Below are 12,865 nucleotides of genomic sequence, written 5' to 3'. Positions count from 1 at the left end.
TGAAAGACAAGTCGCACTCATTAGCCACGGTCCAACTCCGTCCAATCACAAGCGTAAACACAGCAGAAAGAGCACGCATTACGAGAAAGGTGACAAATCACCTGGACAAAGAAAAACACAACCAGAGCTGCTGACTGCTTAACTCAGCGCTTATCTTCACCTACGATAACAACTCATTATCCACATCCGCATTTGAAACTGTCAAACTAGATAAATGTGAGAGACTAGAGTGTGAAATTGTGACTCACAGTCTGCAATAAAGCACCTAAAATGTGCCACAGTATACTGTAAATACTGTCAAAGTGGCCATCTTGCTAACTCTCCCAAACAGAAAGTACAGCTTTAATATAGAAATCTGATTGATTGTTACTTTAGTGCCATTAATATATTAACACATACCACTCAAAAGTTTGGAATAATTAGATTTTTTATGTTTAATTAAATTTTTTATGTTTTTGATTGATATTTAAGCACAAATTTTACAATTAAAAATAGCCGTTTTCTATCGTAAATTTAAAAAAATAATTTATTTCTGTGGTGCAAATTAGGAATTTAGCAATATCATTTTTTTACAATTAAAAATAGCTGTTTTCTATTGTAAATTATTTTAATATAATTTATTTCTGTGGTGCAAATTAGGAATAAAATAAGCAATATTTGTAGGCTTGTTCAGGCTGTGCATGTGCATTAGCGTAAACATATTATAGACATAAGCTCTATGAAAAACTGAATGTTAAATGAAAACGCATTAAGATCTATTGAAAACCATTATCTCTGACCTTTGATCAACATTTAACTAAGATTATATGGACAATTTTCTTAAAGTAAACAATGAATTACATTATGCCTCTGGTCATTTATGGTCTAAGGTTTCAGGAACATTATTAACATACAGCTGCTGTAATAAAGCGCCTATGCAAAGACAAAAGGAAGAGATCGATAACAGGCCACAGAAACGTGAAAGACTGAAGAGAATCAAGAGCGCTGCTTTTCACCTACCTTATGGCAGATTTCAGTCTTCACCTCTCTGAGCGCTCGTTCGGAGAAAACACACCCACAGGTCTGCAAGTATAAAAACCTCAAGACAGACAGAACAGAACTGATTACAACCACAAGAACCATCTCATGAAAACAGGAAAATATCAAGAGGAATCGAACACATAATTTCCACTTGGCAGCTTTAAACTTTTATTACTATAATTAACAACTACATATACATTGTTAAAAAATTACAGTTAATAAAAAATCCAATTAATATTTGAATTCACCTTTGTTAACTTTTGATTTTAAAAATGTGTTTGTAAATACTGAAATTAGCATCAATTAATGTAGTTATCTGCTATTAACAAACTAAAGCTTAGTGCAAAATGCCATCAAGTAAAGTTAGTTTAGAGAAAAGCTCTAGCAGAATTGGATTTAGATTATGTTTTGTTTATGATATTTTCATCATAATCTAAACTAACAATAAATAATATTTTAACAGCATTTATTAATATAGCAGTTTAATGTTAAATGTTCTACATATGCCAATACATTTATAATTTCATTATAAACATTAACAATGACCATTCTAAGCTTACAAATGAACATGTTCATTGCTATTTCATGATACCTACTGTCCAAATAATATTGGAAAGCTACCAAGCAAACTGGCTTGATGATTTGAAAGCAAAATGCGAAGAAAAAAGTAAAGTAAAAAGTAAAAAATATAGAAAAAGCTGTTAAAAAAAAGGGTGTTATTTGAGATGTTATTCAACCTGATCAGTAGGGGTGTGCGATATTTAACAAAAATGATATCTCAAATTTTTTTTTTCAATAACGCTAATTAGACGATATTTTGCAGAGTGTGTTGTGCTGATATCTGACTACCGTGGACAGCTGCAGTTTTTGATATTCTTCATATTCTGTGTGGTCAGTTCACATCAGTGATTAATTAATCTTTTCATTTAAGTTTAAATAGATTTTTACCTTTAATACAGCAATTGTTTTCTAAAAGTATACATCTTTTGAGTCAAATAGTTACATTTAATCAGTCAATTAAGATAATACACATTTAGGCTGTTACCAAACAAATGAAACCAGTCTCATCAAAATGAATCTTTGCAGACGTTGCATCTGAAGTGGCATTTAGATGTATTTACACACTGTTTAATGCAGCTCAGTGGGACATGGAGTTTTACCAATGCATATTTTTTTTTACATTTTAAACATAAAACACCATTAGATGGCAGAAAGTCACTGGTAATCAGTGAGTCATTGCGACTGAACCGAATCATTTAACGGTTGATTCATTCAGGAACGAAAAACCGTCATGTTGCTCAGAGATGCAAAGCAGTGCTGTAGCTGTTTGGAACAAAAACAGGCAATATGGTGACTAAAACGTAAGTCTCCTAATATTAAATTATTGTTTATTTAACTGTTGTATAAAATCAATATCACATTTGTAATCATGCTTATTTTTGAAGTACGGCATTCTTTGTGTGATTTTAACGATATGAAACGTAAATATATAAATTTTCTGCCCCATATCTTGAATTTTGCGATCATTCTTAATGCATTTTAATAGACTGAATCGTGCAGTGAAAGAACACTAAATGTGCAACTGTTTAACCCTCTTCATCACCACGTAGGCTAATGTATGCGTGCACTCCGTAGGTGATTTGCTTGGTTTTTGCAAAATACTCAATATTGTCAAATTGCACATCGTTAAAACAATTCCGATAGTATCGCAGACGATATATATCGCACACCCCTACTGATCAGGTGATATTTTTACATTACTGAAATTTATAGTGACAAAAAATACACCCAAACTATCACCAACCAATGTATTATACTACATTTTCAGTGTATAGGCTAAAACTTTATATGAACTTTTAATTCTATTTTAGGTGAAGCATATCGTTTAGGCTTCATTAGTGTTGCTGTGTTTTTTCAAAACGTTTTCTGAACACCAAATGTTTTTCAGAGGAATCCACCAATGATTAGTTCGCTGAAAGTTGAGTCTTCACATAACACTGAGACAGAGGGAAGTATACTAACACCGCACACTTCGCTGTGTATGAGTCAGATGTGCTGTGGTTAAAGTCAAAACTGGTGCATGAACAAGATGTGGTCTTACTTGTGTTTTCCGTTCATCTCTAGACCAACCACAGGACAGATGAACATTGCACAGTTCATGTCTTCATAACAGTCCCCTTTAATGTTGTGCCTCTCACCCTCCCATGCTGGGTTATCCGTCAGATTCAGCTCCTTCACATCCTGTCAAACACACCAGGCTTATTAGATTTGACTAAATCCATTAAAAAAAACAAAAACAATTTTTTTTATAAAATAATATAAATGCTAACTAAAAACGTTTTTTTCTTCTAGTTGTCAAGGCAACATTTGGGGTGTACTAAAATAGCTAAAACTGAAATAAAAATGGATAAAAACTACATCAAAGACAAGATATCTCATTTTGGTGTCTGCATCAAATTAAATCCACAAAAGTGATTTCATATGCATCGACCCATAATAAGTAAATTGTATAAAAGTAAATTGTCAACTTTAATGTTTCAAATAACGTTTGTGAAAATCAAATAACAAAATACGGGTAAAATAATGTTCCATCCTATAAGTGATTATACTACATTTTATTATATTTTAAATGACTTCTAGCTGACAAATGGGATCTGAATGATAGTGGCAAAGATCTGTGATGATTTAAAATTACAATTAATTAGCTTTTAGGGCTGCACTGTGATCATTAATAGAATATATTAAATAGAAAATATTGTTACATTGAATGACATTTTAGTGGGTGCCTTCTGCAAATCACTGTCAATATATATGATAGTCATGGATAATATAAAATAAAAACTATGACAGTATCTCAGTGACTATGTTTACATGTGCACCGATTATGAAGACTTAATTGCAGTTAGATATTTACATGGCATAAGCAAGCATTTTCACTCCTGTTTACATGCTTTTTTTTTCACTCGTCATACTCCACATATTTTAATGTGATTACGGTTACTATGATTATGAGCTTAACTGCATCAGTTTGATTGAAGTATTGCATTTACATGAGGTAAAGCTTAATTGCAATACTGCCTAAATCGCTTAAAAGTGCATTATGAGGGTGCATGTAAACATAGTAAATGATGAAATTAAAAGCATACAGTTTAAACATCATGTGCAGGCATATAACCGGATGAAACCCTTTTTTTCACCACAAGTTGTCATTTAGAGTATGATGATCATTTGTCTGTGTTTACTGACCTTGATGCTACGGATCTGTGTAACAACCTCGACGTTTGGCCTCTCCGCTGATTTATCCAACAAGTACTCAATGATCGCATCTTTGTTATACAGTCTGGTGGAAGAAAAATGATTTTTAAGCAGAAAATGCTAAATTCACCATGGTTTCACTATATTTTTAGTACAGATAATACCATAATTGTTCACACTGATTCATGCATCATGAGTGAAATTCAGCAGAATGGATTTAAATATGGTAAAATATGCCAACCAGAGCCGTGAATTCAACACTTTTATTGGGCGCTAAAACACGCTTATTCAAAAAAATTCAAATTCTATTGAAAACTGTGGATCTTTTTCATGAGGATCCATTCATGGTGGTTAGTCTGATCTTATTTCAGATACCACAGTTAATACCACCTTTACCACAGTTAAAGGTTGGTTGTTATGCAATAATAATGGTAAATCTAAAGAACAGGTGTTATGCAAGGCAGAAAGTCATTATCGGTCAAAATATATCCCATTTCAGCCTGAACCTTTGATTTTGTAATAACCATCTGATGATAATTACGTTGCACTGATCCTGCTTATCATATGGTAACTTACTGAATAAATACGTTAAATAACAACTGCTTTAGCTAACGGTATATCACCTTTATAAGCAAAATCATGCACAATTTAGGGATGGGGAGATTCCCCGATTTGCTCAGTGCATCGGCATAAAAAATTAACGATGCGATGCATTGGTTTAAAAAACTATTTATTTATATATAATTACTAGTGGATGCGCTATATTTGATTTAAAAAGTGACCAATATTTCATCTGTAGATTGATTTGACCTCTCTAATCTGTTGCTCAAGCGCGTTCTCATCACCACTGCTGCTGCTGTGTGAATATGACAAATCACAGCACTGCGGAGAACTGAGGAAAAGCGGGGATTAAAGTCCAAAACCTAACCTGAAATAACCTAACAAATCAATCGGGCTAAAGCAGTTCCATAAACAACAAATTAAGTTCACACAATCTCACTAATTTCTGCACGTTTATTTTTAAACAGCCCTTAAAGGGATAGTTCACCCAAAAATTAAAATTCTGTCATCATTTACTCACCCTCAAGTAGTTCCAAGCCTGTATGAATGTCTTTGTTCTGCTGAACACAAAGGAAGATATTCTGAAGATTGTGGGAAACAGCAGTTCTGGGGCACCACTGACTTCCATAGTATTTTTATTTCCTACTATGGAAGTCAATGGTACCCCAAAACAGCCTGGTTACAAACTTTCTTCAAAATATCTTTGTGTTCGGCAGAACAGAGAAATTCATACAGGTTTGGAACTACTTGAGGGTGAGTAAATGATGACAGAATTTTCTGTCATCGAATCGATGTTGTAGAGGCTCTAATTAGAAATTTTAAGGCATACCTGCTGCCACTGCCAGACAAAAAACTGACGACAGCTGTGGTTAAACGAGATAAAACGAGTGGACTGGACAGAAACCATCGTCAAAAATGCTCGCATTTGCAGCGCACACTTCTTATCAGAAAAGGTTAAATAAAGCATTGTCTTTTGTAGTTATGGGCTACAAAAGACAAAGATTTCTAAAGATTTACTAAAGATTTCTTATGCATCTCACTATGTCGTGTATGAAATAATGTCTGTGTGCGTGTGTGTAAAACAACAAACTGACGATTTATATGCTTTATCATATGTAATTGCATATACATTGTGGCTGGAATAATAATGTAGCTGTAAAAATAGTTGCCTGCTGAAATTGAAATATATATACATCTTCATGACTAGATAGACACTGTGAGTTTGTCTGTACTATACACGGTAGATGTGAGTCACTCAACCGGAGGGAATCCTGTCCGATCGACCAAGCTTCAAGTGAGCATGTGCAGGTCGGCCGATCTGGTTTCGTCCGTTAAAGTTAACAATCGAGGTCCTGGACAGTGAGTGACCTTACATATGCAGGTAAAATCGGAATTTCTCTAGTTATTGTTAAAAAAAAACAAGCTGCAGTCTTCATAGCTAGCGTTAGTGAAGCGGTCAGAGGAATCTTTCTGCCTCCAGCTAAGCTCCGCCCACAGAAAAACGTCACAATGTTTACTAACAGAAAAAGGGACTATTGTAATAGGTAGCCTAAATCAAATGTAAGCTACAGTCCTAATTACTAAGCTCAAATGAGTTAATGTGTGTTTCTTATAGCAGTTAAAATAGTCATTTTCTTTATTATTTATTTTCATTTTTAATTCAGTGATTTTAACATTTAATTAGTTATTTTTTGCTTTAAAGAGCAATTTTACATTTTAATGTTCTGCAAATTATAAAAGGTACAGCTGTAATAAAACCAGAGAGAAAGTCTGCATAGCTAGAAACTGTAAAAAAAAGTCAAATAATAGTATGTGAGAGTCAGTGGTAATATCATTGTGTTCCTATTGATCAGAGTTAGAGGAACTCAACTTAGCCTGACAGTTAGCCTGCTTTAGACCAGGATAGTTTCCCAGCATAAGTTGCCACAGTGACTAAGCTTGATCTAGACCTATGTTAAATTTGCTTTATGGAACCAGAATTTGATATTTTCTGCATTGCATCGAATCGCATTGTGTTGAATCAAATCGAAATTGGATCGCACTGCATCGGAATGGCATCGCATCACTAGCTGCTTCATATGTATCTTTAATGTATCGTATTGTTGGCTATGCATCGAGATGCGCATCGTATCGGCCTGAGTCATGAGATGCACACCCCTAATGCCCATAATTTAATAACGTACCTGCCCAGCTCACAGGCGACTATGGGCCGCTTCAGCTTCTCCTGACTCAACGCACAGTACTTCCATTTGGCAGCAAGTTCTGCATTTTTATCAACCTGTAGAACAAAAAAGTTCAGATTTATGAACCAAAACAATAAGTATCTGGTTTATGAGGGCCTTACATCAAAAATTTAGGGCATTTAAATAATTCCATTTAATACAAATATTGCTAACACTTTATTTTAAGGTGTCATAATACAGAGTAATTGCCTAATTAAGTACTTAGTAGCAGCCATTGTTCTTACATGTAAGAAAATGTGCTTAACTAAGTTATGGAACAGCCTGTAATTAGTTTGTAATTATGTAGATGCAATAGACAGCTACTGTTACACATATGCATCAGATCGAGTCTGTTACACAGCTACTTGTACACTTAAGTACAATCTTGATACACTTTATTTTAAGTAGCTTATGCCTGTGTAATATTCTGTAATTGTAATGTAATTAAAAAGGTATTACGTGCATTTAAGATGTGTACTGGTGGGTTAAATCAAACTAAGGTGCAGCCGGATAAGGTGTACAGTATAGATACACATTATAGGAGCCATGTAAACATTTGTGTGTGATGTCATGTGACCATGGGAAATTTGGGAGTGCCACTAATTATGTGAGAATTAAAGCACCTGTTGTGGGGAGAGGACGGAAGGACGGAAGGAAGAAAGGGGGTGAGTGTGGGAGCACACATTTTTTTTGTTGACCGTAAATTCATCAAACATCCTTGATTCAAAATGATCTTTAAATGCCTCAAGAAGTCTTTCATTGTACATTTTTGGTGGATTGAAATAAACCTCAAGATGCAATGGTAACAGATGATTGACGCGTCACAAGTTATTCCGCACTCAGCTCCTGCGGCTTTGGTTGGCTTTTAGGCCGCTACACACATAAAGGACACTTAAGTACAATCTTGATACACTTTAAGTAGCTTATGTTTGTGTAATATTCTGTCATTTTTATGTAATTAGAAACGTATTACATGTATTTAAACTGAGTACTGGTGGATTGAATCAAGGTGCAGCTGGATAAGGTGTACAGTATAGATACATATGAAGTACAATCTTGATACACTAATGTCTTATGTCTTACATTAATAATTACGTTATATAAAGTCTGCAACACATATGTAACAATCTTTTGGTTACATAGTAGCTGTGTAACAGACTCGGTCTGATACATATGTGTAACAGTAGCTGTCTATTACATCTACATAATTACAAACTGTAATTACAGGCTGTTCCATAACTTAGTTAAGCACATTGTCTTACATGTAAGAACAACGGCTAAGTACTTAATTAGGTAATTACTCTGTATTATGACACCTTAAAATAAAGTGTTACACAAATATTAAATGCATTCACAAAAAGCCTTAGTACAGATTCAATAAATTGATGTAAAGTTTGTGAGCTAAAAAAGCTACATGTTTACAGAAATCAATTCCAAATGTTATAAATAATAGGATATACTTTAATATTAAAATATTTAACATGAAATATAATATTTTAGGTGTGTGCATATATTTTTTGTGTGTGTAAACTTAACATTTATTTGTGAATCGCATTGTATTTATTTGCATATTCATAAAACCTTACGAAAAATATCTGTACTTTTTGCAAAGGTTTATAAATATGCAAATAAATTAAATTATAGTATTTCAATATTTAGGACGGTGCTGGTTCGTCCTCACTCACAGTGATACTGTAATAAATTAGTAAATAGAACTTCAAGAAATACCATGGTACTACAAAGTAAAGATAGCAATACTGTGATACTTTGAAATATGCAATGGTACTGAAATTTAGTTTAGCTCTAACCCTAATCAAACTTTTACACCTGAGCTGCTAATCAGAGTCTTCAAGATCAGGGAGGTGAGTTTGATCAGGGCTGGACCTCCGGGAAAGATTTGAGGAACCCTGCTATAGCATCCAGAATGTCCAGAAATAAAGGAGTATTTAAGACACAATAAATCATGCTTAGTTTACTGAAATTCTACAGCAGCTGAAGAAAATACAGATGTTAAACTCACGAGCTACTGACATGCTAAGACGCTACATGCTAATTTCATAAGGTTTATGAAAGCGCAACGTCTTTAACTTACCTTTTCAACCTTTTTCGGTCCTTTAACCAGTTCGTGTCTTTTGGGGATGGTCCCACCGTCGCATCCCATGCTGAAAATACGATTCACACGGTTTTACTGAGAGAACTTGAACTGAAGCTAAACGGCAAAACTGTAAACAACCGAGGAGCTTCAGCGAAGAGCGTCAGCGGCGAGTTTGCGTTTATTTTCCAGATGCCGCCGCCTACAGGGCGATTTAAACATTACACCTCAGTTACATGCTGTTTCAGACAGAGACCACTAGATGGCGACATGACTGCAGCGATCGTTCACAAACGGTTAAATGACTACATGTCGGAGCTAAAATAAAATCTTTTTCAGAAATATTGTTCTTTAGTTATTTATCCTGACATAAGCCACTAAGAAAAACGGTTATTTGAAATGAATACCAAATATACCATGATACCACCAGCACAGCTAACAGGGAACTTGTCCTGAACATACAGTAACGTAAACACAACGTTCATTTAAAGTTATCTGGACTTTAATATAAAACTATAATTATACATGCAACTCCCATAATGTCTGAAAAACATGTTCCCCTTAATGTTGCATTATTTAAACATTTATAAATGAACATTCAGAAATAACGTTTCTGTAGTGGAAATTTAGCAGGCTTCATGTGGTGTTTATTTGCTGTACACAACAATGAACAAAAAGTAGCATGGTATTACTTTTTCTGTATTTTATACCTCTGTATAAAAGCATGTAGGCTGCTTTGCTAAAATAGTAGGCCCATTTCCATCACTATACCACCACAGTACACCTTTTGTAAGAGATCTGTGCTACAACACGCTTGGAAACTGTTTTTAATGCATGTTAAGTTGTCTGTTTTGTCCTTTTAACTCACTGATATCTTTTGGGAATGGCTTGACCGACTCCTTATCTGAGTGTACGGCCAGAACATTCAGCGTTTTCATGCCAATTCTGACGCTGCGGACAATGAATATGAATCGAAATGGTCAGTGACAGGCCACTTAGTCTAATTGTGTGGATGAGAGCTAAAAGTTGTCTTAGGAGAGGAGGTGAGTGCTAATAAAGTCTATTTCCTGTGCCTTCAGGAACGACTGATTGGTTTAACATTGACGTGCACATCAGAGTGACCATTAGTTTGTGCAGCGGTATGTAAAGTACGACTGTGGCTGTATAATTTATTACAGTGCATGCCATGGTGTAAAACCATGGATATGGTTAAGTCGGTGTTACTGCCAGTGTGTGTTTATATTTCCAATATGAGGTGTAATAATAATGAATATGAGAATATGCATGGGTGAATTTTTCATTATATTTGGCATTATCAAATAAGGCCTATATAGTTCATCTCCATTATCTATTTGCTCTACCAGTAATTCAGAAATTGTGTTACGTGTTTTATTAGATTACGTATGCCTCTCTCATGGCTAAATGTTTTGCAATATGGATTTTCATTAGATCAAGGAGTGCTCTAATCTGTTAGTACACTCTTTCAAATACTTTAAAGTGTCTTTCAACACAGTGGTGCGGATCCATATGCGTTTTCTTGCGCTCTCAAGCTGTAATAAACAATTTCACTCTCTTAGACTCACGTCTGAGCGCGCTCAGAAAAGTATAGCCATTTATCTCAATTTAATTGCCACTACATTTACCCTTCAAATTGAGTTTAGCTTGAAGTCAACATGAAATCAAAACTGACCTCATGCGCTTTCTTAGGCATGTTCCTGGTTTTGCTGTGCATGTTATTTCCAAAGACGGAAAAAAAATGTTTGTGTAATCTTATATCAAGGCAATTTCACTTTTTCCAGATGATGCTACGGATCCGAGGAATACCTGGAAAGAACTTTCCATTAGCATCCCAATTAATCTCAATGGCAGATTTTTTTTGAGCCAACCACCTAAACAGTAATGCATGATGTGACTGATCACTATATCAGACCCTATTTGCAGTCTATTTCAAGCAACTGGTCAGTGGTGAAGCATCTATAATATAAAGATGTTTATGTCAAATAGGCCTATACACTAAAAAGTTTGGGGTTAGAAAGTTATAGTTTGTTTGTTTGAAAGAAGTGAATACACACGGTAATACTTTATTTTAGGGTCCCTTAACTAGTTGCTTATTAGCATGCATATTGCTAGAATATTAGCCATTTATTAACAGTAATTAAGCACATATTAATGCCTTATTCTACATGACTTAATTATGCATCCCTAATCCTACTCAATACCCAAATTTAACAACTACCTTACTAACTATTAATAAGCAGCAAAGCAGTAGTTAAAAGTGAATAAGTGTTCCCTATTCTAAAGTTTTCCCACAGAAACTAATGAAAAGTGAGAGTAAAGGCATTTACATTTAATAATTTATATTGATTAAATCATATTAGAATGATTTCTGAAGGATCATGTGACACTGAAGACTGGAGTAATGATGCTGAAATATTAAATTCAGCTGCGCATCACAATAATGTGAATTACATGTTGTATGCAAAACCAAAAAGATGTTATTTCATCAAAATACAGGGCTACGTGTGAATGGCTGTAAATAGAGAAATACTTTTTAGTGCAAAATAATTTCATTTATCAGCAGTGGCTAAAAAAGTTAAAAGTTAACTAGATAAAATCCGAAAAGGCTACTTTTTGTCTCAATGAATATCCTGTTTAACTCTCAGATATGTCAAATTATACAAGTAAAATCAGAACTCTTTTATATGACAAGAAAACCTCATGTGAGTGAGCCTAAAACTCCATATTATCAAGGAAAATGACTTTCAAGAGAATCAACAAACCCCATTCGTGCCACTGAAGCGTTCAGCTTAATCAGGTTGAACGGGTGCATTGAGATGAGGCGTGTTTAATTGAACACATCAGGGATCACAGGGCACTGAATCAAATGCATTTAGCATGTCTAATTGGCCAGGCATCGTGGTGTTTGTACTGGCTGCGTCCCATCCTGACTCCACGAGGCTTCTGCTGCTTCGAGCGGCCCAAAACCAGGAGCCCAGAGGAATGTTGATTTTTTTTTTTAAGCTTAAGCAGGAAGCAAAGAAATCTTGGCCGGCAGATACAGTACAGACATCATACGGCGCATTCGGGGTTAAAATAATAAGCCTCATAGTGCGTTCAGGGAGGGGAAAGCATATCTTGATTAGGTTTCAAGAGGTAGTCCATCAGAATATGGAGGGCCATGTGCATTTCACAGCAGGCACTTTGAAAACGAGAGGCTTTCTGCGCCTTATTTCCTCTGAATGCACCTGGATAACTGAAGTACAGAGCCAATTTGTCAGTTATTATGACAAATTTTAACATATTTGTGGACTTTTGAGGAGGTCATTAAACCACAGACATTGTAATTTGCTCCAGAATGTGCTCATTACTACAGACTCAATTTCCTATGAATCATTTAGGGATTCTTAGTAATGTTTACATCATAAAAATGGACAAAACCCCCACTGACTTCATTGAGCCATATTATACCTGAGCCATATCTAGAGACCAGAATATCCCTGGTATATATGAACAATCAGTATATGAAATTATTTAATGTATATTGAAAATATACAGAATAATATATTGTTTTAATATTACAATATATTGAATAATAACGAATTACCGCTTTTCATATTTTTAAAAATATGTGACAATATATTTACTTTTATATCACAATGCCTTTAATGTTATATTCGCTTCATAATATGCATGTGATGAAATATGGTACTGTGTG

General features: G+C 34.6%; 1 protein-coding gene across 2 annotated transcripts in view; it reads right to left on the bottom strand.

The window, feature by feature from the left end:
- Positions 1-9,344, bottom strand: part of LOC306879572 (replication termination factor 2-like) — a 31,955-nt gene extending 22,611 nt beyond the window's left edge. For both annotated transcript variants that reach the window (XM_079432617.1, XM_079432618.1), the window contains exons 1-5: positions 9,151-9,344; positions 7,020-7,114; positions 4,267-4,360; positions 3,122-3,261; positions 1,000-1,078 (exon numbers count right to left, since the gene is read on the bottom strand). In XM_079432617.1, the coding sequence (XP_079288743.1) occupies positions 1,000-1,078; positions 3,122-3,261; positions 4,267-4,360; positions 7,020-7,114; positions 9,151-9,219 (477 nt within the window). In that variant the 5' untranslated portion in view covers positions 9,220-9,344. The remainder of the gene's footprint in view (positions 1-999; positions 1,079-3,121; positions 3,262-4,266; positions 4,361-7,019; positions 7,115-9,150) is intronic.
- Positions 9,345-12,865: the final 3,521 nt, after the last annotated feature.

Source organism: Barbus barbus (assembly GCF_936440315.1).
Source record: "Barbus barbus genome assembly, chromosome: 13".
Lineage (NCBI taxonomy): Eukaryota > Metazoa > Chordata > Actinopteri > Cypriniformes > Cyprinidae > Barbus > Barbus barbus.
Note: the sequence above shows the minus strand (reverse complement) of the source record. Positions and strands in the feature narration are given on the sequence as shown.